General features: G+C 40.1%; 1 protein-coding gene across 2 annotated transcripts; it reads right to left on the reverse strand.

Annotated features, from left to right (window-relative positions):
- aars2 (alanyl-tRNA synthetase 2, mitochondrial (putative)) lies at positions 1 to 27,037 on the reverse strand. Of its 2 annotated transcripts, XM_020482595.2 has the most exons (22): positions 26,751 to 27,035; positions 26,135 to 26,323; positions 25,912 to 26,057; positions 25,616 to 25,807; positions 24,777 to 24,921; positions 22,337 to 22,482; positions 18,429 to 18,537; positions 18,311 to 18,349; positions 17,983 to 18,097; positions 17,712 to 17,839; positions 16,828 to 16,972; positions 16,433 to 16,602; positions 16,060 to 16,173; positions 15,319 to 15,459; positions 11,853 to 11,990; positions 11,533 to 11,636; positions 11,052 to 11,160; positions 10,568 to 10,693; positions 5,963 to 6,073; positions 5,629 to 5,712; positions 5,244 to 5,357; positions 1 to 1,254 (listed from the first exon to the last, which is right to left on the reverse strand). In XM_020482595.2, exons 1-22 carry the CDS (start codon positions 27,003 to 27,005, stop codon positions 1,081 to 1,083), a joined length of 2,994 nt encoding a protein of 997 aa, XP_020338184.1. In that variant the 5' UTR covers positions 27,006 to 27,035; the 3' UTR covers positions 1 to 1,080. The 2 variants fall into 2 exon arrangements, with proteins under 2 accessions (XP_020338184.1, XP_031683853.1); XM_031827993.1 differs by lacking the exons at positions 1 to 1,254; positions 5,244 to 5,357; positions 5,629 to 5,712; ... (1 more) ...; positions 10,568 to 10,693; positions 11,052 to 11,160 and having other exon boundaries at positions 11,553 to 11,666; positions 26,751 to 27,037.

Below are 27,037 nucleotides of genomic sequence, written 5' to 3' on the forward strand. Positions count from 1 at the left end.
TAAATGACCTCAAATGTCTTTATTCCTTCTAAAACAAAGAAAGTAGACAACTGGAATATGCATAATCCTTACACTCATAAATTGTTAATTATTACAAGGCTGGCATTCAGTACATCGCAGGACAAACTAGACTTTCCTTATTCTCCACAATCTTAGGACAGAAGCACAATACAAATCTCCAAACACTGTCTTGACTACCTATTCAAAATGCTTATCATACACATGTACATACTGAGTCCTGACAGAAATTCCAGACACTTCCATCCATAATAAATAGGAGCAGGGGTTAAATTGGGCCGTCGCATTCTATGAGAGAAAAGAAAATCCCTCTCAAAGTGCTTTCAAATTGCAGTGGAGAACAACGTGGAGAAAAACATGCATGTCAAGTCATTGTGGCCTACAACATTCTTAATGTAGTTGCTGGAAAAACACACATTTGAAATCAGTTTTGATGGCCACTGTTAAAAGAGGAGGATCACAGAGCGTTCTAATTTTACTCAACGTATTTCTCAAATACCCAAAATTTGTGAACTGCACCATTTTAGAACCAGAGTTTTTAGCAGTGGCATGGTTTATGCCCGTTGGCACTCGCCAATGGTGTTGAATGCACAGGAAAGACCAGGGCTAAACGTACCATGGGGCAGGTGGTATTCACAGTACATGATCCTTGGATGAGTGCCAGTGGGACATTCAAATCATCAATATGTTGCTAACTAGCAACAAGATAATGTTTAGAGTTTGTGATCTAGCTAATGATTAGCCCAATGGGGTGAATGCAGATGGGTAACCCTCAGTCTATTTATTTATAGCTACTATGCTACAACAGGGGAAACTATATCTTAGATGTCAGTATCATTTCATTTCAATAGGCTGTCCTTTTAAAAGTCACCCGAACTGAACTTCTCACAGTCATTCCTCCCCCCCCAAAATGGTAGGTTCTTCCAACCTGTAGTATGCTGTAATATGTACTTTTGTCATCAACCCGCCATGTGGCAGTTGGAGAACTTTTCCATTGAACAGCGGTGTATTTTGCCTACACCCTATAGTAAATGTGGGCTTGTGATCCCTGGACGTTTGTACTTAGCATCCGTTTTGGGTCTTGTCCTGTGCATACTCTTCAGCACACCTGAGTGCCTCAGTGAGGTTGGCCCCACTCCCTGTGCCCTTTGCCACAGTGGCAGAGCCACCTGCGTTCCCTCCCAGGCGGGCACACACTGTCAGGGCCCAGTCACTGGCAGAGAGAGCACTAAAGCCCTATGGAGAGACAAAGATCAGGAGTGAGTGTTGGTGTGATGGAGAGAGAGAACAGGTGGGTAAAGAGTGTGTGAATATACACATGTATTTGGACAGTGAAGCTACATGTTTTAATTTGGCTCTATACTGCAGCATTTTTGGATTTGATATCAAATGTTTCATATAAGGCGACAGTAAAAACAAAACAAAAAAAACTATTATTCAAGATTATTTTCATAAGGTGCATTCAGAAAGTATTCAGACCCCTTGACATTTTCCACATTTTGTTACGTTACAGCCTTATTCTAAAATGGATTAAATTGTTTTTTTCCCCATCAATCTACACACAATACCCCATAATGACAAAGCAAAAACATGTTTTTAGAAAATTAAATATTACATTTCATAAGTATTCAGACCCTTTACTCGGTACTTTGTTGAAGCACCTTTGGCAGCGAATACAGCCTCGAGTCTTCTTGGGTATGACGTTACAAGTGTGGCACACCTGTATTTGGGGAGTTTGTCAGATTCTTCTCTGGAGATCCTCTCTAGCTCTGTCAGGTTGGATGGGGAGCATTGCTTCACAGCTATTTTTAGGTCTCTCCAGAGACGTTCGATCGGATTCAAGTCCTAGCTCTGGCTAGGCCACTCAAGGACATTCAGAGACTTGTCCCGAAGCCACTACTGCGTTGTCTTGGCTGTGTGCTTAGGGTCATTGTCCTGTTGGAAGGCGAACCTTCGCCCCAGGCTGAGCTTCTGAGTGATCTGGAGCAGGTTTTCATCAAGGATCTCTCTGTACTTTGCTCTGTTCATCTTTCCCTTGAGACTGACTAGTCTCCCAGTCCCTGCCGCTGAAAAACATCCCACAGCATTATGCTGCCACCACCATGCTTCACCGTAGGGATGGTGCCAGGTTTCTTCCATACGTGACGCTTGGAATTCAGGCCAAAGAGTTCAATCTTGGTTTCATCAGACCAGAGAATCTTGTTTCTCATGGTCTGAGAGCCCTTTAGGTGCCTTTTGGCAAACTCCAAGCGGGCTGTCATGTGCTTTTTACTGAGGAGTGGCTTCCGTATGGCCACTCTACGGACAATTCCTTCGACCTCATGGCTTGGTTTTTGCTGACATACATCGTCAACTGTGGGACCTTATATATAGCAATGAGCACAGGTGTGTGCCTTTCCAAATCATGTCCAATCAATTGAATTTACCACAGGTGAACTGAACTCCAATCTAGTTGTAGAAACATCTCAAGGAGGATCAATGGAAACAGGATGCCCCTAGGCACAAAGAAACAAACTGTTTTTGCTTTATCTTTATGGGGCATTGTGTTTAGATTGATGAGGAAAATAAATAGTTTAATCCATTTTAGAACAAGGCTGTAGCGTAACAAAATGTGGAAAAAGTCAAGGGGTCTGAATACTTTTCCAAATGCATTGTAGGTGCGAGTGGGGTATGTTGAGACATTATTTACATTCAGGATCACTATATCAAAGGAAATCTACTATTCTTTCTAACATAGATATCTACAAATATTTCAGGATGTTGATCATCCCTGAAATAATCAGAATTCATGTAAACATAACAGTTTTGAAAACATAGTTGTCCAAAAAAAAAGTGGTCTCTTGGCACAACTCACCTTGATTATGGGGTAAATTGAGCATAGGGACACATTTCTAAAACTTTGCACTTTTAACATAGACTCAGGTCCTGGTGTAACCTCATATCCCAGCGATAATGCCCTGCATTACACCTGGGAAGAAAATACTTAAATTGTGGCCTAGAGGGGGGCGAATCCAACTGAGGAAGGCATTTCTCATCATTTGAACTTGACTAATAACACGAACGCGAGCGGTCTTCAAAATATTATGCATATTATGAAAAAAACTGCCAAAATGTAATCATAATTTGAGGTATAGTGGGGCAAAAAAGTATTTAGTCAGCCACCAATTGTGCAAGTTCCCCCACTTAAAAAGATGAGAGAGGCCTGTAATTTTCATAATAGGTACACTTCAACTATGACAGACAAAATGAGAAAAAAAATCCAGAAAATCACATTGTAGGATTTTTTATGAATTTATTTGCAAATTATGGTGGAAAATAAGTATTGTCACCTACAAACAAGCAAGATTTCTGGCTCTCACAGACCTGTAACTTCTTCTTTAAGAGGCTCCTCTGTCCTCCACTCGTTACCTGTATTAATGGCACCTGTTTGAACTTGTTATCAGTATAAAAGACACCTGTCCACAACCTCAAACAGTCACACTCCAACCTCCACTATGGCCAAGACCAAAGAGCTGTCAAAGGACACCAGAAACAAAATTGTAGACCTGCACCAGGCTGGAAAGACTGAATCTGCAATAGGTAAGCAGCTTGGTTTGAAGAAATCAACTGTGGGAGCAATTATTAGAAAATGGAAGACATACAAGACCACTGATAATCTCCCTCGATCTGGGGCTCCACGCAAGATCTCACCCCGTGGGGTCAAAATGATCACAAGAATGGTGAGCAAAAATCCCAGAACCACATGGGGGGACCTAGTGAATGACCTGCAGAGAGCTGGGACCAAAGTAACAAAGCCTACCATCAGTAACACACTATGCCGCCAGGGACTCAAATCCTGCAGTGCCAGACGTGTCCCCCTGCTTAAGCCAGTACATGTCCAGGACCGTCTGAAGTTTGCTAGAGAGCATTTGGATGATCCAGAAGAAGATTGGGAGAATGTCATATGGTCAGATGAAACCAAAAATATAACTTTTTGTTAAAAACTCAACTCGTTGTGTTTGGAGGACAAAGAATGCTGAGTTGCATCCAAAGAACACCATACCTACTGTGAAGCATGGGGGTGGAAATATCATGCTTTGGGGCTGTTTTTCTGCAAAGGGACCAGGACGACTGATCCATGTAAAGGAAAGAATGAATGGGGCCATGTATTGTGAGATTTTGAGTGAAAAACTCCTTCCATCAGCAAGGGCATTGAAGATGAAACGTGGTTGGGTCTTTCAGCATGACAATGATCCCAAACACACCGCCCGTGCAACGAAGGAGTGGCTTCGTAAGAAGCATTTCAAGGTCTTGGAGTGGCCTAGCCAGTCTCCAGATCTCAACCCCATAGAAAATCTTTGGAGGGAGTTGAAAGTCCGCGTTTCCCAGTAACAGCCCCAAAACGTCACTGCTCTAGAGGAGATCTGCATGGAGGAATGGGCCAAAATACCTTGTGAAGACTTACAGAAAACATTTGACCTCTGTCATTGCCAATAAAGGGTATATAACAAAGTATTGAGATAAACTTTTGTTATTGACCAAATACTTATTTTCCACCATAATTTGCAAATAAATTCATAAAAAACCCTACAATGTGATTTTCTGGATTTTTTTTCTAATTTTGTCTGTCATAGTTGAAGTGTACCTATGATGAAAATTACAGGCCTCTCATCTTTTTAAGTGGGGGAACTTGCACAATTGGTGGCTGACTAAATACTTTTTGCCCCACTGTATATTGATTAGCCATTAGATCAATTACCCACAAAGCAATCATTTTGACTATATTAGCCCATAGAGCTACAAGGATGCACTTTCATGCTAGGGTTAGGACCTCATATTACAGCTTATAGAGACCCCAACTGATATACAAAACAGTCTTAAAACAATCTACTTTGGTTTAGATAAAATAATCATGAAACCTATCAAATAAATTTGACTTTGTGAAAATCAGGTTTTTGGACCGAACATGCTTACTACTTTTCCCATGTGTTTTCTTCCTTCACAGACTCCATGAAATAATGACCTCTCCCTAAATATTTGGTCACACTATTAATTTTGTGCATGGTTTCCTAGAAACAAGGGGTTGTTCAACTAACCCTTTGGCACAACTTACCCCACTCTCACCTATCTTTTTATTACCATTAAGAAATGAAAGCGCTTTATGTATTTAGTCCCCCCCACCCTTGACCTATTGAGAGAAAATGCCATATCAGTAAATACAGTGATGTAAGAGCTAGACCCTATACCTTGGGCACTTGGCACGCACACATGACCTTCCCCGATGGCTGCTGGTGGGAGAGTAGCATGATCAGGGTCCCTGGGGCTCTGTCACTGTATTGGTTCACTGTCTTCATCAGCACCTACAATGAGAGCAATGGGATCAACTACATCGAGGCTCAGTTTCCCAGAGCCTTAGTAACGGTAAGTTCATTATTAGATCCCACTTTAAGTGCATCATTAGAATCTAAGGTGTTTCCAAAAAAACGATGGTTGCACTGAAAGTGATTGATAAAATACAGTAACTCACTTGCTGTGAAAACTGATGCATTAGTTTTATATGGGGCAAAATGATCTAATTGTGGATGTTAAACAACTACTGAGCCTCATCAGAAATTCAGATGAAAAACATACTGATATAGAGTCTGTGTCCACAGTGTCCACTACAATATTCTTGCTGCTATTCTTTATGAATAGTGATTGGGCTTTCACAGCAGCCTGAAAATGGAACAAAAGTAAGTAAGAAAGAGAAAGTAGTTAAAAGTACAATTAGTATAATGCTTTATCATGCAGTATTTATCATGCATTAACTATTGTGATTGTTTTATAATGCTGTTGTGACTCATGTGTCTTCCTGCATACAAAAAGTTAGATCATTTTCATGTATTTTTACTTGTCACATGAAATAGTTATTGTGGGGGATATAATACACGTTTGAAAGGACAATGGGGTTGTGTGTTTGTGATACCTCTTTGGTCTCCAGTTTCCTTATGCTTGTGTTGGTTGTCCTCTGTAGACCTTTGAGGCGAGTTTGAAGCTCCCTCCGCTTCCACTGTGGTATAGGAGTGCAATCCACTGCCTGGGACAAAACACAAATAAGGCCTAAGCATTTGTGTCATATTCGCATTTAATTCTAACTATTTAAAGTAATGTGGTAGCTTGGGACTATAAGGTTATATCTGCAAAAAGATGATTCTGAGTAAATTACCTTTAAAGTTTCGAACCATCATTTGTTTGAATGGTGTAAGGAGTTTTTATCTTGTATTCTTTTGAACTTAACAACATGAATTGGGGTATTTAGAGTACTATATAGGTGGAGAACATTGAACAGAACAAGGCTATGTCAATAACAAAAATTTAGGGCAGAACATTTCCATAATGAATATTTACTTCCCCCCCTGCTCACCCCCTTGATTTCCTCACTAAGGTATTTCTAGACTTTTCAGAATTAAACTCGGACACTGCAGTGGTTGGGGGAGATTTTAACTGCTTGTTGAACCCCCTTATTGATAAGTTTCCCAGCGGTATAGCTTCACTCTCTCCTCAAGCTAAGTCACTTAAAGCTATTTGTGATGATCTGGGGTATGCGGATGTCTGGAGAGCTTTTCATCCCTCCAACAGAGAGTTCACTTTTTTCTCTGCACCTCATGGATGTCAGACTAGAATAGATTATTTTTTTATGCCCAGGACGTCTTTGCAGTCTGTTTTATCCGCCAGGATAGGAAGCATAGTCATATCTGATCATGCTGATGTGATCCTGGACATAAAACTCAACGGGGCATTCAATCGGTCAAGACATTGGAGGTTGAACACAACCATTCTTAAAGACCATACATTCACATCATATTTTATTACAGAGTTTAAAGCATTTTTCTCTATTAACTCTCAATCAACAGATAACCCCTCGCTCCTTTGGGAGACCTGTAAAGCGTATGCCAGGGGTTTGATTATGTCATACACAGCTACTAAGAGACGGAAAAAGCGGGAAAAGCAAAAAATGTTAGAGGGTGAATTAGGAACTAAAGAGAAGGACTACATTAAAACGCCCACTCCTGCCCTATTAAAGGAAATACCAGTCATTAGATCAACGTTAGACTCTCTCCTAACACAGGACGCTGAAAAGAAAATGAGATTTGTCAGGCAAAAGCTATATGAACATGGCGATAAGCCAGGAAAGTACTTGGCATACCTAGCTAAAAAGAGGGCTGACTCTCAGTCAATTGCTACTATTACTGATTCTGATGGTAATCATTTATATGAAAATAAATTGACAAGTGACTCATTTAAGAAATTTTATAAACCTTTATGCCTCAGAACTGCCAAAGGATGCACCCAAATTAATGGAGAACTTCTTTTGTAAGATTGAGCTCCCTACTATCTCCGAAGAGCAGAGGTCCCTCCTTAATGCCCCTATTACCAAGGAAGAGATAATGTTCGCAATTAAGAACCTGCAAAATGGTAAGGCCCCAGGACCAGACGGGTTTTGTAGTGAGTTCTATAAAGAGTTCCATGGCCTGATCCTTGAGCCATTACGTGATATGTTTAACCACTCATTTTCAAATGACCAACTCCCTCAAACGCTGAGAGAAGCCAACATTTCACTTATTCTCAAAAAGGGAAAATGTCCAGAGTCTTGTTCCTCGTACAGACCAATTTCCCTTCTGAATGTGGATAGAAAATTGCTTTCTAAAATTCTAGCCACAAGATTAGAGGACTCACTGCCACTAATTGTGAAAGGAGACCAAACTGGCTTCATTAGGGGCCGTAAGTCATGCAACAATGTCAGGCGGCTTCTTAATGTAATTCAAGCCTACCAACAAAGTGCTGTGGATGGTCTTGTGCTCTCCCTAGATGCTGAGAAAGCATTTGATCGTGTGGAGTGGTCTTACCTATTTTTTGCTCTAAATAAATTTGGTCTGGGGGACAACTTTATAAAATGGGTGAAAGTTTTATATGATGATCCTCAGGCTGATGTCCTTACTAATGGGCTAAGGTCAAATAGCTTCTCTATACACAGAGGTACCAGACAGGGCTGTCCTTTATCCTCCCTCCTCTTTGCACTCGTTATGGAACCACTGGCCGAGGCCATCAGGGTAACGCCTGCTATACAGGGGCTGCTCATTGGTGATGTTCACCATAAAATAAGCTTGTATGCTGATGATGTCCTGATATTCATCTCTAGTCCCGAGACTTCAATTACATCTCTTATTAATATTATTGAATTATTCAGCGAATTCTCAGGCTACAAGATTAACCTTACTAAGTCAGAGGCTATGCCACTTGGTAGCCTACACTCTAATACTTCTCCCCCCTTCCCTTTTAAATAGTCTCCCTCAGGTTTCATGTATCTGGGTATATTTGTAACTCCTAAATTCCAGCTAATGTACAAAGCCAATTTTGTTCCCTTGTTTGATACAATAAGACAGGATCTGGAGCGCTGGAACTCTCTCCCGATTTCTTGGTTGGGTAGAATATCCCTCTTGAAAATGAACATTTTACCTAGACTACTTTACCCAATCCAAATGATCCCAGTATTACTCTCCAATAAGGTAATAAAGGATGTAAATGGATGGCTAAGTTCCTTTATATGGAGTAAACGCAAGCCAAGACTTAAGAGGGCAATATTGCAGCTGCCAAGTTCTATGGGCGGCTTGGACCTGCCCAATATCAGGTTATATCAATGGTGTGCCCACCTTTGTTATATTTCTGACTGGATCACAAATGCGGACTCCTCTATTTGGTTAGACATTGAGACTTCTCTTTCAAAATACCCCTTACAGGATCTTTTATTTTTCAGAAGTTTCAAGTCTGTAGAAGATCACTGCAATAATCCCGTTACACTTAACACACTCATAGTATGGAGGTCAGTTCAACGCTTCCTGGGAAGGTCCAAACTAACCTCTGCTCTTACCCCAATTCTTAACAACCCAGATTTCAGTCCAGGATTGCTGGATGCTGGCTTTAACTTATGGCTTAATAAGGGCATACGCAGGCTAAATGACTTATTTGCTGATAAGATTTTGTTGTCATTTGAGCAGATGAAAGCAGGACCTTTTCCGCTTCCTACAAGTAAGACATTATATTCTGAAGAGCACCACCTTAATTGGTAACCCTGATGTGTCTGTCATTGAAAGAAAGCTTTTTTTTCCCGCAAAGGAAAATGTCTGTAAGTCTGTTTTATGATACTTTAAGGTCCTTTTCTGCTGTCAACACACAGAGGGTGAAATAATTGTCTGTTACTATTGATGTGGGAGGACATTTGGAGATATGCAAAAACAATATCTATATGTAACCGTACTAGAGCAATCCAATTAAGAATAATACACAGATTGCATATATCCCTAAATCGCAGACATGCTTTTAGCCCCACTTCCTCTTCCCCTCAGTGTCTTAAATGCAAAACTGATACAGGCACCCTAACACAGTGTTTATGGTCATGTACCAAAATACAAAGATACTGGTCTGGTGTTCTGCAAGAAATTGAAAAGATCCTAGGGGTTGATCTAGAATTGGACCCAGTTTCTTTACTGTTAGGTCTCCCTAGTAGGCATGTTACTTCTGTGGGTAAAAGGAGGCTTTACAACATCCTTACCTTCGCAGCGAGGAAAAACATCCTTTTACAGTGGATTAGTGATAATCCACTGGGGCGGCAGTGTAGCCTAGTGGTTAGAGCATTGGACTAGTAACCGAAAGGTTGCAAGTTCAAATCCCCGAGCTGACAAGGTACAAAATCTGTCGTTCTGCCCTTGAACAGGCAGTTAACCCACTGTTCCTAGGCCGTCATTGAAAATAAGAATTTGTTCTTAACTGACTTGCCTAGTAAAATAAAGGCAAAAAAAATTTAAAAATAAAAATAAAAAATAAGGTTCCTTCTATTAAAGATTGGCATAAGATACTATTTGAATGGGTGCCTCTGGAATATCTGACATGTACATTGCATTCTAAAACAGACCAGTTCTACAAAGTATGGGAACCTTATCTAAATTACCTAGAACCTGAGGTATCAGCTATTATGCTGCAAGGATTCTCTTAGAATGGCGGGGATCTATGTATTTCAGAACTACACTGTACGTTCCATGTGTGGAACCTAACCTCTTGGTTTAAACTGAGTTTTTTTGTTTAATTTCTGTTTGCAAGTTTGTTTAAAATGTATGTATTGAGAGACGCAATGATGGTGATGGGGTGAGAGAAGCACCGAGCGGGAAGAGGAAAATGGTGTACGTATGTATGGGTGTGTATGTGCGTGCGCGTATTTATGCGTATGTGTGTGTATGTATGTGTATATATATGCGTGTAGATATGTGTAAGTGGGTGCTGTTTTTCTTGTTTTTGTTCTGTGTGCTTTGTCTCTGTTGTTGTATCTCTTAATATGGGTGAAAATGGTGAAATTCCAATAAAAATACTGTTACAAATAACTAAAATAAAAAAAATGCAGGTCCCATGTTCTCAGCTATTCAAACACTTAGGCAATAATTTAATACTGTCTGAAATTGCCTTTTGGAGCATTTTCAATATTGTCTGTCTAATGACCATCATTTACGTCAGTAGGGAGGGAGTGGAAAAGCATACATACATCTGTCAGTATGCCAACTTCTTTGGCCAGCCGGTTGGCATCTGCGAGGGAGGGGCTGGCGACCGTTGCAAGACGTGCTGACAAAGACTCCACTTCCTGGGTCAGGACCTGACCCGCCTCTCGAGCCTGTGAGCCAACAAAACAACGACAAATATCAGAATAAATCTCGTTGAAAGCTACTTGTGATTGCTTTAAGAAATATGATGCAAACTCCCACAAGCCCATGCCTCCAACAATCCGATGCATATTTGATCATGGAGTGTTTTTTAAAAGATCAGTGATACATGACATCCTAAATAGGAAAATTTACTAAATTAATACTGAATCAGCAACACAAAAGTTGGGACTAACTGGTGTTGTAAAACACGAGAATACATGGGATAAAGTGACGTGATTGTATAGTCCGCTACTATGCACCTCTGGCATATTCACAATAAGTCACGACCTATTTAGTTTTATGCCTTCTTGCTTTTATATAACACACCTCTCTGGCGTCGTCTCCAGTGACTGCCACAATACGGCTGATCCCTTTAACCATCTGCCTCTCGGAAATGATAACCAAATCCCCGATCTCCCCGGTCGTCAGTAAATGCCTGAAAAAGAGAAAACCGCTTGGTCTAGTAGCCCTTTAGAAACAGCCAATGAACAGAAAATATTTAGCATTGTTCACAACTATAGGAATTGTCAAATCTACTCCTCCAAATATATGAACCGTTTCTAACCTTAACCCACGATAAAACGTATACATTCTACGGTCTCTTCTCATTTTGGCTCTTTTACAGTATATAGAACAATTTGCCACATCCTCACAGCCCGAAAGGTGAGGCAGTGCATATTGTCATTTCATAATATCTTATGGTAAATAACAAGTAATGTTAAGTCCTACATTTAAAAATGCCTTTTGAATCTATCATAGAGAGGGAGAAAGAGTGATTGAGTGAGAGAGACAGACAGACAAAACTTACGTCCCACAGCAGAGCTCCACTGACGTCCATCTGTCCGTCTGAGAATCGTACAGGTCTGCTACAGGAACTGCCACGGACACCACTCTCACCGGATCAGGGTACACCTAGGAAGAATTACAGAGGATTCGGGAATCCTCCAATGCCAACACACTATTATGCAGAATATCTTGCACTAACAAATTGCAACCATTGGGTTGACACTTAGCAACATAATACATTAACAATGTATAAGAGAATTGAACACTTTACAAAACACAGTTATTATCAACATTATTCCTTTTAATCTGGGTAGGAGAGTCCCCGAATCAACACACAGTTACCTCATCCACAGTCCTTAGACCTGGGATGTCTTTAGCCCGGGCCAGGGGAACCTCCTCTATGTACACCGCATTATTCTCTGTGATAATGTTGTGGATGCTCCTCTCAATCTCCTGGAGCTGGGGAATACTCAATGATCCCTACAGAGTGACCACCAAAAATCAATGATTATTATTACATCCAAAAAAGCGTTTTCATGCTTCTATACAAAAGTGAGTTTTTTTGATTATCTACTGGACTTTGGCAATGCATAGAACTTCACATTATTCATAACGGATGTGATTACTCTAAGGGCGTAGTCACATGAAATTTGTTACCCTGGTGCTGTTCTCTGGTGCGCTTGGAAGAATTCCACAGAATACGTTTGGGTTTCACAATGTATTTTATTTTTTATGTATCAGAATGGTTTTGGGAATTCTGGGACTGTCGGCATTAAAACCCTACTAGCTTAAACATGGAGACCAATTTACAATCATTTTTACTTTCTCTTATGATTTGCTTGAATCAACAGTATTGTTGAAATGTCGGGACCATTATGCATATAGTGAAGGATGTAAGAGCAGCAGGACAACAGCAAACTATCTGCCTAAACCGACACAGGAGGCTCACACAACAAAGCCAGAGGCCAGCGGATTTTAAGGATGAATCAAGAGTTAGAGGTTGGATATGTTTCTCAGCATACTCATCCAAAAGCACGCAACAATGTGAGTAAAACGATGCCTGGCTATTTCTGCACAACTTGTTGCCTCTATAGAGTATAATAAAAGACCAACTGTAGTGAGAGGTTCAGTAGTTCTCGCATGACTGTAGAGGGCTTTTGGTCGACTGAAGGGGAGATGGAGGTGTTTGCTTAAATGCAATGACTGTCACATTGACACAATAAACACACTAATTATGGCATGTTGTTAGCTGTATAATGTCTGTGAAATTCATAATAAGTATTTTGAGGAGGATGAAGTACAACAACAAATAATTCCCAGCAATGCAACTGGAAGGGAGGGCCTGGTACCACAGGGCCTACCATAGCCTGACCACAGCAGCAGTGATTTCAGTGATGCTATCACCTCATACTTTGCCCGGCTTTAAAATTTTACATGGAAAGCGTTCACAAAATCATCAGTTGCTGAAGTTTTTTATGACAAGCAAAACTGTCAAATATAATTTCTACAATGAGTATTAAAAAAAAATCAATTCAATTAAAGAAATACTTAATTGGCATGGTTATTGTTTTTTTGTGTGTTTCATAAAAACAACATTTAAGTCATCCATGTTTATAAAAATAGGCTACAGGGCCATATATATTCAAGATATTATTACTATTACAGTGTTATTATACAACGTGTGGGTCTAATCCTAGATAATAATTGGTTAAAACTGCATTCCAGCTGGTGTCTATCCCACAAGTTACCACAGGCTAAATATATGACGAAATGCCTATTTACTCTGTTCCATCTGACTACACAAAGCACTGTCTCATCAGCTCAGCCAGGCAATGTACAGTATATACAAGATCTACAGTGCCTTCGGAAAGTATTCAGACCCCTTGACCTTTTTCACATTTTGTTAGGTTACAGCCTTATTCTAAAATGTATTCAATTGTTGTTGTTTTTTCAGCAATCTACACACAACCCCATAATGACAAAGCAAAAATTGGATTTTAGAGTTTGTTTCAGATTTTATTTTTTATAAAAAACTTAAATATCACACTTACATAAGTATTCAGATCCTTTACTCAGTACTTTGTTGAAGCACCTTTGGCAGCAATTACAGCCTCAAGTCTTTTTGGGTATGATGCTACAAGCTTGGCACACCTGTATTTGGGAAGATTCTCCCATTCTTCTTCGCAGATCCTCTCAAGCTCTGTCAGGTTGCATGGGGAAAGTTGCTGCACCATGTTTACAGGTCTCTCTAGAGATGTTCGATCAGGTTCATGTCTGGGCTCTGGCTGGGCCAAGGACATTCAGAGACTTGTCATGAAGCCACTCCTGGAGCTCTGTCAGAGTGACCATCGGGTTTTTGGTCACCTCCCTGACCAAGGCCATTCTCCCCCGATTGCTCAGTTTGGCCGGGTGGCCAGCTCTAGGAAGAGTCTTGGTGGTTCCAAACTTCTTCTATTTAAGAATGATGGAGGCCACTGTGTTCTTGGGGACCTTAAATGCTACAGACATTTTTTCATACCCTTCCCCAGATCTGTGCCTCGACATAATCCTGTCTTGGAGCTTTACGGACAATTCCTTTGACCTCATGGATTGGTTTTTGCTCTGACATGCACGGTCAACTGTGGGACCTTATATAGACAGGTGTGTGCCTTTCCAAATCATGTCCAATCAATTGATTTTACCACAGGTGGACTCCAATCTCGTTGTAGAAACATCTCAATGATGATCAATGGAAACAAGATGCACCTGAGCTCAATTTAGAGTGTCATAGCAAAGCGTCTGAATTCTTATGTAAAAGGTATTTCTACTTTTGATATTATAATACATTTGCTAAAATATCTAAAAACTTGTTTTCGCTTTGTCATTATGGGGTATTGTGCGTAGATTGCTGAGGATTTTAAAAAAATATCAATTTTAGAATAAGGCTGAAAGGTCAAATTTTTTGGAAAGAGTCAAGGGATCTGAACACTTTCCGAAGGCACTGTACTGTACAAAGCATCTAGACATTATCTCCCATTTCTTTTAGAATAGCATTCGGTTTTCAACAGCGGAGATTAGTAATAATCTGCCTCTCCGACATTTGCAACATTGTTTCAATATTGAAATTCGATCTCTAGCTGTGCTATGGTAATGAACGTGTCGGGAGTCGGGACGAGACAGACCGGCTGGCAGCTTTTCTCAGCCAGTCTAAATCATGAATCAGCATAGTTTTTATGGATATACTGTATACAAAGAAATGTCAATAAAAAACGAGGTGCAGCTATTTTTCTGTCATTCCAACTTCAGTTTGGAGTGATTGTGTTAGCTGTGTAGTTGGCTATCTCTTCTGAACAGTGGCCTGGCAAGAGAGAAAATGTTCTACAGGTGAAATTGCACATCAGTGTTATGGATGTATTCCCTCCCACAAAATAAATAACTAGAAAACAGCTTAAACATAAGAAAATGCAGCTACTTTGCTATTATTCTGGCTCCATTGTTTGACGCGACTGTGTTAGCCAAAGTAGGCTAGCTAGCATGCAAGGGATAAGAATGTTGCCAGCCATCATGGCAACAGAACATTTAGAACAAACGACTGGGTCGAGTCCATAGTTTGAGACCAAAGATTTAATGACTGGGTCGCGTCTCTGACAACCGAATCGATAGAACGAACGACCAGCCGGCTTGGGTAGCAACCCTAGATTCGTGTTGGGACTATATCTTGTGGAAGGATGAAATAGTAACAATAAATCAAAATAAAGTTACTGAAAATGTATATAATTGAATTGTTGGACAACGACAGATGATGAAATTCACAGATCATACTGTATACCTTGACGCTGAAGTCAAAGCGTAGGCGGTCTGCAGCGACATGACTGCCTCTTTGCTCCACAGAAGAACCCAGCAGCTGACGGAGGGCGAAGTTGAGGACGTGTGTGGCGGTGTGCTTGACCATGCAGGCTAGTCTCTGTGGCTGGATGTGAATAAACATTCATTTTCTTATTAGCAAATTAAATTATGACATGTAATATGCAATTAACATAATCATATTTATGACAAAGTCACAAACATCCCACTGGGCACAGACTTCAGTTCAACGTCTAGTTTTGATTTACGTTCATGTGAATTCAACGTGAAATCAACCAAAAATGTCCCCGTCATTGGATTTAGATTAAAAGTTGGGTGAAAAAAATATGACTTTGTAAATCCAATCAGTTTTCCACATTGATTCAACATCCTCACATTGTATTTTTTGGTTGAAATTATGTGTGGAAAACAACATTGATTCAACCAGTTTTTGCCCCAATAGCTTTAAAGAGCACATCTCACAAACAACACACACACCCACAGTTAATTTGTTGCAGAAGCCTTATGAATAAATATTCCTCAAAGGGCCGAGTGTCTGCGGGTTTTCGCTCCTCACTTGTACTTGATTTATGAATTAAGGTCACTAATTAGTAAGGAACTCCCCACACATGGTTGTCTATGGCTTAATTGAAAGGAAAAACCAAAAAACCAGCAAACATAAGGTCCATTGTGTAAGCTAAGAGTCGACCTGTAGAAAATGCTATACCTCATCCAGGTAGAGCTGGACCTGGTCCCCTTTTCTCAACACCTCAGCAGCGGTGACCTGATGAACCACATATCCCCCAGCAAGCTGCACAGCCTCAACAGGGTACAGGACATCCTGAGGGAACATACACACCATCCCAACTAGGCTAGTAAATATACTATGAATGGAATGATTCAATGAATGTAGTTTCAATAGCTTAGTAAAAATGTTGCTGAGGGATAGGACATTCATATGCAGGAAAGTTGACATCAGAAACATTCAATGTATGGACCTCACATTTTCAGGTACATCTTTAACAAGAAGCTCACAGACACACGTTGTGACACAGTGTACTTAAACATGGTGTCCTAAAAAAGGTGTAGCTAATGCTGACCGGCAGTCCATCTCTGATGAAGTAGCCCTGGTCATGGGACTGCCCCCCTTGCTCTGCATAGAAACAGGTCCGGTCAAGCACCACACCACACCTCTGGCCCCCGGCCACCTCCGAGACAAGAGTCTGTCCACAGTACAGGGCCTGCACGGTAGCATGGCAGGGCTGGAACACTGGAGAAAAGACACAGGGCTCCTTTCAGAGATAATAAAATGGACAGCAAAACAGAGGATAATTGACCTGAATATAATATATTAACTGAAGATTATCCTTTGGAGTGCTGTCTAACTCATTCTCTAAGGATTTTACTAGCGAGGATCCAGCACCCAACCGTTTTAGACTAATTACTGTAATTGTGAGTGAGCATGTTGTTTATAATCTCGAGAACTCATCTATACCATATTTGCCATCCTGTGCCAAGCTGTAGTGGTACTTGGGGGAGTCGTCTGTGTGGGGAACTTCTCCACTCTGCAGCTGGGCTAGGCTGTGCAGATCCAGATGGACCAGCGTATCCCCAACAGAGGTCTGCACCTGACACCTAAGCTGGTGGTGGGGAGAGGAGAGACAGCCATGGAATGGGGAGGATCATTTTCAGTAAAAAGATACTGAAAAGATACTTATCTGCAAGGGTTGCGGAAAAAGCTGGACGGCCACATTTAGTTTCAATAGTTTAAAACCATAAATATTTTTTTATTAAGAATTAATTCAAGCTTTTAATGTAAAATGTAGTACGGTACTCATTAAATAATTCAGTGTTGAGTAAAGGAACAAACTAATGTATGATAAAATCATAAAAGTGTAATGTTTGAAGCAACTGTCCAGTGAAAATCTCACATTCAACTCATACCCAAATATTGTTTTTGACTCCCATGTGTGGCCAAAGCATAAATGAGAGAAAAGACACAAGAACTCCATCTCAAAGTTGAATCTCAAACAGGCTGTTTCAAAAATGCTTGCAATATCCTCATAGCACATGAAGTCATGTTGGCTCATCAGTCAGCGGTCTCCTCACATGAATATTTGTAATGACTGTTATACGCCCACCATACTGTTGTTGGGGTATGTCCCCGCCATTCAAACACAGGAATGCTTAATTACCCATTTTTGGAAGGGAAACTATTTCACTCAGGGTAATTAATTACATGTGATATTTCATAGAAATCTGGAAACATTGGACATTTACTTTTGAGTATTTTGCTATGCAGCTTCATTAAACTAGATTAGACTAGCAATATTGGCTTCATGTATAGAAAAGGAGAGGAAAAGCACTGAATGTAGTTACATTTTGACTTTCAATGGCCAACACATCAAGGGCCCGTTGGTCAACACTCAAGCCCTGCTCCTCCAGCATTAGTCCAATGAGATCCAGAGGAAAGCCCAGGTTACGATGCAGAGACCAGGCCACAGGCACTAGGAGATAAGCACACACACACACACACACACACACACAAAGGATTGACTACTGAAATAAATTGGCCCAAAAATGTATACCACAAATACCCTATTACAAACCATACCCTATCCCAGTACTGTATCCTAGTACTGAAGCTGACCTGGGAATAGAGTGTCATTGCTCTCCAATCTCTGGAGTGTCCTGTCAATCACTCTGCGCCCCTGCTTCAGAGAGGACAGGAATTGGGCCTCGTTTTCATTGATTATATCCATGATCTGAAAAATAAATCAAATAGATCTTAGTAGTTTATCACTATACCTTCCTTGCCACTCATCTGAGAAAGTGTGTCAAGTGAATGGCTGTGTCGAAATGTCAGGAAGTTTGTATATGCAAGACTTTATTTTATTTGCAAGAACTTTAATTCCTGGTGTATAACCATCATTAAACGTGTTGATGTAATTTCTCTCATTTCATGGTAATTAACTTACCCTATCTGACTCTTTATGCAGTTCGGGATAAGCATCACCCTGTAGAAAAGATGTGGATGATAAAGGATCAAGACCATGATGACAAAGGTCACAAGTCTGATATCACAGCCCAACTCACCAGGATGTGGGCAACTGTGGGTACCAGGCTTGCCAGCGCTCCCTCGGGGGCCTGCAGTACCTCAGTGCTGAACCTCACAGCTCGCCGGAGGATACGGCGTAAAACCAATCTGCAGCAGGCACACACAAACGCACACACAAACACAATAATTGAAAGAGAATGAAAATTACAATTGTCAGATTATTGTCAGATGTGTTCAGACCTCCCACAGTCTATTTTGTAGATTCAGCTACGTCTCAATCCCAAACCAATTTTACCATTTCAATCTTCTTTCTCAATCTTTGGGATTGAGATAGGTTAATTTTAGATTGAAATATTATTCTCAGTTAATTTAACCTTTAACTCTAGAACCGCCATACGCCATTAGCCACTGACGTTTGATTTTATAAATAAAAGAACCCCCCCCCCCCCCAGAAAAAGTAAGTCCTGCTACTCCCCTGACTTATCCTAAATATTTGTATTTTACATTGGTAATTTGTCCGAATTTTGAAATCAGAAACAGCCTTTAGAGACTTTTTTTTCCTGTTTTATTCACACCTATTCCCAACATAACCCGCTGAAACAATGTGCTGTAGGACGTTGGTACACAGCCAGGCACTGACGTGTCTCTCTCGCTCTCTCTCCTCACTGAATGAATGACAAATGGATGAATGGGCAATAATTGTTCACCTTACTTCACAATGGAATTTAAATTAGGCCAAACTGAATGGTAATGAGGGTGAAGAGGTTGATTTAAATTACAAAGACAATACTGTAATGATGAGTTTGTGTTATGCCTATTTATCAGCGTTGGCGCTCATGTTTAAGGCAAATAATTTGACCGCGCCTTATGGGTTGATATCATTCTCTGTGAAGTTCTACTTTGTAAAAATAAGCTGTTATGGGACTGTTTTATTTACTTTATTTGTATTTACTATTTACTATAATTATTCAAACTTATTGTAAGGGAAAACAAAAACATGCTATGTGTTGCAGTAGGCCTTTAGAATAAGGCAAAACATATCCTTGACTATCTGAGTTGACGAGCGAAGGGAAGCAAACGATGCCAGCCCACTGAATGACAAATGGATGAATGGGTAATAACTGTGTACATTACTCCACGGTCAAATTTAAAATAGTCCTAATTGAATGATAAGGAGGGTTACGTAGTTGAGTTAATTTAGAACAACAATAGTGTAATGATGAGTTTGTATTATGTCTATTTATCAGTGTTGGCGCTCATGTTAATAATTTCCCCTGGCACCTTGTGGGTTGATACCATTCTCTTTTACATTTTATTAACTATAACTCTATTGTGAATCACATTTATTGTAAGGGAAATGATAACATGCTACGTGTTGCAGCAGGCCTTCAGAATAATGCTAAACATATCCTTGACTCTATCCAAGTTGATGAGCGAGGGAAAATAAATGATGCCACTCAGCCTGCCCACCGAAACTACACAAACTATACCGAAACTCATTTAACACATGATAACAGTAAGCCTATAGACAAGATTCAATTGACAATAGTCTGATGAGTGACAATACTATCAGTTGTCAAATTGTACATGAAGAGATAGGCACATCTTGTAATTGACCGACGCAGGGCAAGGAACATCACTATCAAATCCTCCGTCAGTCACATGCAGGTAAAGCGTTTTGATTTCTATAAGAAAGAGCATATTCTGCAGTTTCTACTGGCCTGTTCGGATCAGGTTACTGTGGACCACAATCCTACAGAGACATCTCTCTGGGGGAGAGATCAAGAGAAATCAAGAGATATGGAGGTGGGGGGGTTTTATGACACCTCACGTCCATTGTAAATCTTAAGGCAGTAGACAAAATCTTCTCAGTGTGAATGGAATGTATGATGGGCCTATGGAGAAATAACCTCAGAACAGTCACATGCAATAAATGGACTTGGGGACAATATGTTTCGTCAGCCAAAATGGTGGTAATGACGATAGATGGAATATGAAAATTAATGTCATTTTTGTTATGTTATTAAAAGTTAAAATGACGACGTCATAACGAAAACATTGTAACTTGAAGAGTTTTCATAATATGTACCTGATGTTTGCATACTGTACGTTGTGTGGAAAATGTCAATTTCAAAGAGAATGTTTTTTTAAAGATGAAATGTGAAGTTAGTTGTCTAAATTGGATCTGAGTCTAATTCAGACCTTGACTCGTAACTAGTGACGCCCCAGGGAATTTGCCATAAAGACGGAAACGCCACTTTCTGACCTGAGGGTATAAAACATGTGAGTTAAGAATTTACATATCAAACTAGGTAACCACGCACTGCAGCCAAGGTCCGAGTAGTCGCAACCCCAAAACGCAACACGAGGTTGAAGAAGACAAAAGAAACTCGAAAAAAATCAATGCTACGGTTGAGTAACTGTATCTGTATCTAAGGTGAATTCAAGCAGGACCACCCAGTTATTCTCTCCAATGAATCGTGTGCCTACACTGCTTTCATTCCCACGCTGGAACCATCTACACGGCTGATTGTCCTCACAAGACCCTCTTACAGAACAAGCGTGAGGAAACAGACCATTAAGAGCAAGGACACTGACATCGTGTGGACAATCAGAGACTTACACCCGGTAACAACAGAAGTGTCGCCATCAGAGGGGAAGTCGGAACTCGGTCCACGAGGAGATAATTACATCATTATATTCTGACCCATAAGAGCTGCAGTTCGGGGCAAGGTGTTAGGGGTAAAGTAAGCATAGTTTACAAATGTATCCAAGTGTGCTTTTCTCTCGTGCACTCTCTCTTTCTATATTCCCATTTTGTGTGTCATATTGTGTTGGACCGCTAGTGACCTATTTCATTGTACTAAGTTCTAATCAATAGCCTAGACTGTGTGTTTGTGTATCTTATATTATCAGTTTAGCTTGTTAGTAAATAAATAATCATCTCAATTGGTGTGGTAAGGACTCATTTAGTGGGACTCTGGTTTGTGCAGATTCCCGGATTATGCAACGTTCAGGATGAGACTGTAGAGGAAATCGATTAATTAGCGACTGTTGTAAAATCGATATTGATATTCTTTTGAGTTAATTTGGGAAATGGAAACTCAATAAAAACAAACTTTCCCATGGTGCCCCAGGTTACTGAGTTAATGATGACCTGATGAATTTAATCACGTAATTATAAACAGTTAATCATTCGATGAACAGCAGTCGTCACAATCAATACAACGTCACAACACTAGTAACATAATAAACTTAAAATATGATAGGTTGTTTTTTTTTCTAAATACATTTTGTTTTTACACAATGTTTCTTTTAATCTGCCAAAATGAAATTTTAAAAGGACTTCTTTGTGATGGACTTGAACTAGTGGTTTTTAGTTTTAACTTATAGCCTAGAGTAAAATAAACAAGGGAAAATGTTATTATGTTCTTTGAAATAATTGTTTTTTAGTATTCTAATGTTGCCTAAGGCCTTTATAAACACAACCAAGTGTATATTATTCCAATAGCATATTTCTCACTCAAACTTTGTAGAATTACACAAAACATATCCTTGACTCTATCTAAACAAATAACAGTTGTTATATTTTTTACATGGATATATTCCCATGAATATTTATTCATGCTTCACAACTGTTTATGCTCTATTTATCACCCGTTGGTGCTTATATTTGGGCACCTTGCGGGTTGATATGCATCTGATGTTAAAGGGGACGCCGGGGATGCCTAGTAACACTCAACGTTCTCTATCGGGTACTTATAGGCTCAAAGGCCAGGCTGTTCTAGTGTTGACTACCGTTTTTTTTGTTATACCTTTAGGTTATCATTCCCTTCCTCAATGAAGTGGAAATGCTTAGTAAGTCTGGCATTTTTCAGATTGCCTGTTGTGCATGAGCCATAATCGGAGCATGGTGCAGCAAGAGACTAACAGCAGTTTGACTCACTCGGCCCCAGACATCCCCGGGTAGACTCCGTCAGCAATGCAGACAGACAGGGTGCGCACGTGGTCAGCAACGACGCGGTATGCCATGTCCACTTTGCCCACATCCGCCTCTCCAGTCCTCCCTCTATACTCAGGGCAATTGGAGCGCTAGATGGATTTAGATGATAACTAAATGAGAAAAAGAAACAAACCAAACTACAAAACAGACAAATCATTTGGCACTAATCAGTGAACATACATTTAATCCCGTGGGAGCAACAGAGCCATAGCAGTTCATTGTGAAATTAATTATGATACATAATTTGGACAATCAGATACAAATTGAGCAACTTTTTTTAAATCTTTACCTATGTAGGGAAGTTTTAGTTCATTATCTTTCCTGACAAAAATGTAATCTTGATTAATTCTCAGCGAAGATCCTTCTTATCTTTGAAATGTATTCTATACTGAACAAAAATATAAACCCAACATGTAAAGTGTTGGTCCAATGTTTCATGAACTGAAATAAAATATCCCAGAAGTGTCCATATGCACAAAAAGCTTTATTCTCTCAAATTTGGTGCACAAATGTATTTATATCCCTGTTAGTGAGCATTTCTGCTTTGCCAAGGTAAATCCTTCCACCTGACAAGTGTGGCATATCAAGAAGCTGATTAAACAGCATGATCATTACACAAAAGTCCACTCTAAAATGTGCAGTTTTGTCACAGAACACAATGCCACAGATGTTTTGAGGGCGCATGCAATTGGTATGCTGTTGGCATGCTGACTGCAGAAATGTCCACCAGAGCTGTTACCATATAATTGATTGATAATTTCTCTACCATAAGTCGCCTTCAATGTCATTTTAGAGAATTTGACAGTACTTCCAACTGGCCTCACAACCGCAGATCACGTGTAACCACGCCAGCCCAGGACCTCCACATCCGGCTTCTGCACCAGGTGAAGCTGGTGGTTGAGTGAATGCCAAAAGCATGCAAAGCTGTCATCAAGGCAAAGGGTGGCTACTTTGAAGAATATCAAATATAAAATATATTTTGATTTGTTTAACACTTTTTTGGTTACTACATGATTCCATATGTGTTATTTCATAGTTGTGATGTCTTCACTATTATTCTACATTGTATAAAATAGTCCAAATAAGGAAAAACCCTGGAACAAGTAGGTGTGTCAAAACTTTTGACTGGTAATATATAATCATTTCTAGACAGATAGAACTCAATTTATATCTACAGATGGCGTTAAATCAGGTGTCCTGGATATTTCCTGCAGGGGTTGATTCTGGGTCCTGTACTTTTCACATTAACAATATCAACTTTGTCTGTAAATAACTGTAACCTGCACTTGTATGCCGATGATACTGTTGTGTATGCTATTGTCCCCCACGGTTGGTCTGAAATACAGTCTGCCTTCATTGTATTACAGAAAAACTTTATTAACCAGAATTAGTACTGAATGCAAGTAAAACTATGTATTTGTTTTTCTTTAGAGCACATAAAAATATGTCTGATGATTTAAGCATATGTACATTGGATGGTGTCCATATTGATCGTGTCCGTGCTTACAAATATCTGAGCATCTGGATAGAGGAAAAGCTGTCTTTTAAAAAGCATATTACTGAGTTAGTTAAGAAGCTGAGAATAAAAATGGGATTCTTCTATAAAAAAATAGGTCCTGCCTCTCGGGGGAAAAAAATGCAGAAAGCAGATTATTCATTTGACGTTCCTATCGGTCCTAGACTATGGCGACATCATCTATATGAACGCCACTTCATTAAAGCCGTTAGATGCAGTGTATCATAGCGCACTGCGCTTTAGCACGCCCTACAATTTTAGTACTCACCACTGCATTCTCTACCAGAAAGTTGGAAAGGCCCTCTGATGTCAAGTAGGTTGATACATTGCTATGTTTTCATTTTCAAAGAACTTTTACAAAAAGTCCCACTGTACCTAACATCGTTACTAAACTTTAGACATACAAGTTACCACATCCGGTCTCAGGGATGGTTAACTCTGGAAGTTCCTTTGGTCTATACTGAGTTAGGTAAATCAGCTTTTAGTTGTTTCCTTGCACCTTATCTGTGGAACAATCTTCTAAATGTTCTTACATTTTATGTTATGGTGCCGTTTGGGGGCAATTCACAAAGCTGATTAAGGATCTTCCTACTCATGAATGTGTTCGTTTTTTATGGCTGTGTTTTTCTTTCTTCCTGCATTTTGTATTTAGATTTTAATGTGTGTATTTTCTGTAATTTATGTAATTCAGGACTCATCTGTAAAAGATACCTTGATCTCAGTATGACTCCCAGATAAAATAAAGGTTAAATAAAAATGACTGCTTCTCTTCCTCACCTGGACATGTATTTTGTTTAATTTCTTAAATGTTTTTCTTCAATCCTCTATCTTATTGTACCTAATTATCTGTAAACAAACTAAACTTACCTGTTGTATAGCAGACAGCAGAGGGGTAAAGAGGTCAGTGTCATAGTTGGAGCGTTGTCCTTGGAGAACGGTCACCAGTCGCTCCAGACCCATGCCAGTGTCCACGCTGAACTGGGGGAGTGACCGTAAGCTGTGATCTGCCTCTCTGGAACAGCCAAACGCAAGGAGTCAGACATAGGCTTGTAAACACAGACACACAATCCACCCTAGTAATTTTATTCAGTCATAGAAAAAGTATAACAGTCCATAGTAGAGTGAACTCCAGATGGAATATATTTTCATCACATAATAATGTAAAGATGTTATCGTATTGCTAACATCCTCTGCCAAGGTTAGAGTGCATGAGAATTAGCAGAATTTGTTCCTAACTGGCTAGCGGTGTGGGCCAAAAGTGTTTGTGTTTGTTTATCTTTGATACATGAGACCTTGGCTGAAATAAAAACGAAATGAGTTCGCAAGTGGGCCTGTGCGAATACCCAAACTTGCATTCTAAATAGTACTTCGATTGGGTATGCAAAAACATAAAGTTTTATAGTATGTTACATTACAAAAATGTATTGTTTTAAATGCCAGGAAGTCAAACTAATTTAAGCTTTTCATTTAGTATGAATTCACTGTACACTATTTATATTCAGTAATGAGGATGAGTTGTACCAAAATGTACACACGGTGGGAAACAACGCAGTTGTGCATTAGATGATGCATTCCTATGAATGAGTCTAGAATGTTGATATTTGTTGCTTACTGCAACGTTTTTATACTAAACAGCATGTTCTAAATAGTATTTAGTATGGTTCATTAAAAACCAAACTATAAGCCCCTGGTAGTAGGTATAGCACCTGTTGTATTGCATGAAGACCAGGTTCCAAATCTCGACCACATCAGGACTGTCTGCATTGACCAGCGAGGCTGCGTTACGGCCCCCAATGTGGTCATAGTGGATCTCTGTGCAGGGGCCACAGGGGCCAATCTCCCCCATCTCCCAAAAGTTGTCCTTCATCCCAAATGGCAGGAGGTGATCAGAGGGCACTCTACAAACAAAAACATCAACCAAAAAAGAGAATAGCAAAGGATCAAAACACAAATTAGTCAGGAAGTTGTTATTATCTTGGAGAGGAAACTATGGCTTTCATACCCCATGCTTAGCCAGATGTGGCGTGTTTCCTCATCTGCTGGCAAACCAGAGGTGGCATCACCGGCAAAGTATGAGACGTAGAGGCGTTCTGGAGGAATCCTGTACTCCTCTGTGAGTAGACGCCAAGCCATGATGCACGCTTCCTCCTGCACAGAGACACTTTTAAACCTGCCTTTTAAACTGCTATGGCATCATAGATCACAGCTACATGTATGTCACACACCTTGAAGTAATCGCCAAAGGACCAGTTTCCTAACATCTCAAAGAAGGTGTGGTGGTAGACATCTCGACCAACATCTTCCAGGTCGTTGTGTTTACCCCCAGCCCGGACACACTTCTGACTATTCACCACCCGCCGGTATGTGGCCATTTCACTGCGCGGGTCTGCTGCTCCAAGGAAAATAGGCTTGAACTAAGTGAAGAGGAGAAGAGAGGCATCATTCCAACTCAGAGCCAGTGAAGTTGAAGCACCCCCAAAAAAGCTATGAAGGCATTTGATGCATGGCCTATGTATGGTATGTATACACAACTTTTCACTTTTACGCAAAAAAAAATCAACCGACTGTCAACAAGACACAAATCTGCATTTGACTGGAATTGCCTTTAGATAGCTAGCTAGTAGGTCTATGTATTGTCTACACTCGCCAATGCTGTTGTTCACGCGGGACTGTACACCCATAGAGCAACAGAACTGTCAGAGGTGTCAAATCTCCAGTGTCATGCATGAGGCTCGCTTTCTTCGCTATAGCCCCTTAACCAATAATCAAATTAGTGTCTACTGTATTCGATAATATAGCTAATACTTCATGTGAAAACCGACCGATGATTGTTCAATTTACCTGGTTCATGCCTGCGTTGACAAACAGGAGACTCGGGTCTCCCCGCGGACGAACAGGGGAGGATGGCACAATTATGTGTTGGTAGAGTTCATGAAAAAAATCTGTGAACGTACGCCGCACACGATTAGACGAAAAGTCTGTTTGAACCTGAGAATATGATCTTGATAAATATCCTCTGACGCTTGAAAGTGATGTTAAATTATTGTTTATCACTGCTCTGTACCAATGTGTCAAGCGTCTCATGTGCGCCGCCATGTTGGCAGCTCTTCTTCTTCGGTGGAGTTTAA

Source organism: Oncorhynchus kisutch, linkage group LG1 (assembly GCF_002021735.2).
Source record: "Oncorhynchus kisutch isolate 150728-3 linkage group LG1, Okis_V2, whole genome shotgun sequence".
In the NCBI taxonomy this organism is placed as follows: Eukaryota; Metazoa; Chordata; class Actinopteri; order Salmoniformes; family Salmonidae; genus Oncorhynchus; species Oncorhynchus kisutch.

Coding starts and splice junctions, on each gene's coding strand:
- aars2 (XM_020482595.2), bottom strand. CDS start 27,005: ATGGCGGCGCACATGAGACGCTTGACACATTGGTACAGAGCAGTGATA. Junction 18,538..22,336: donor CCGGGGATGTCTGGGGCCGA/GTGAGTCAAACT, acceptor TGCCTGCTGCAG/ATTGGTTTTACGCCGTATCC. Junction 10,694..11,051: donor CTGGAGACGACGCCAGAGAG/GTGTGTTATATA, acceptor GTTGGCTCACAG/GCTCGAGAGGCGGGTCAGGT.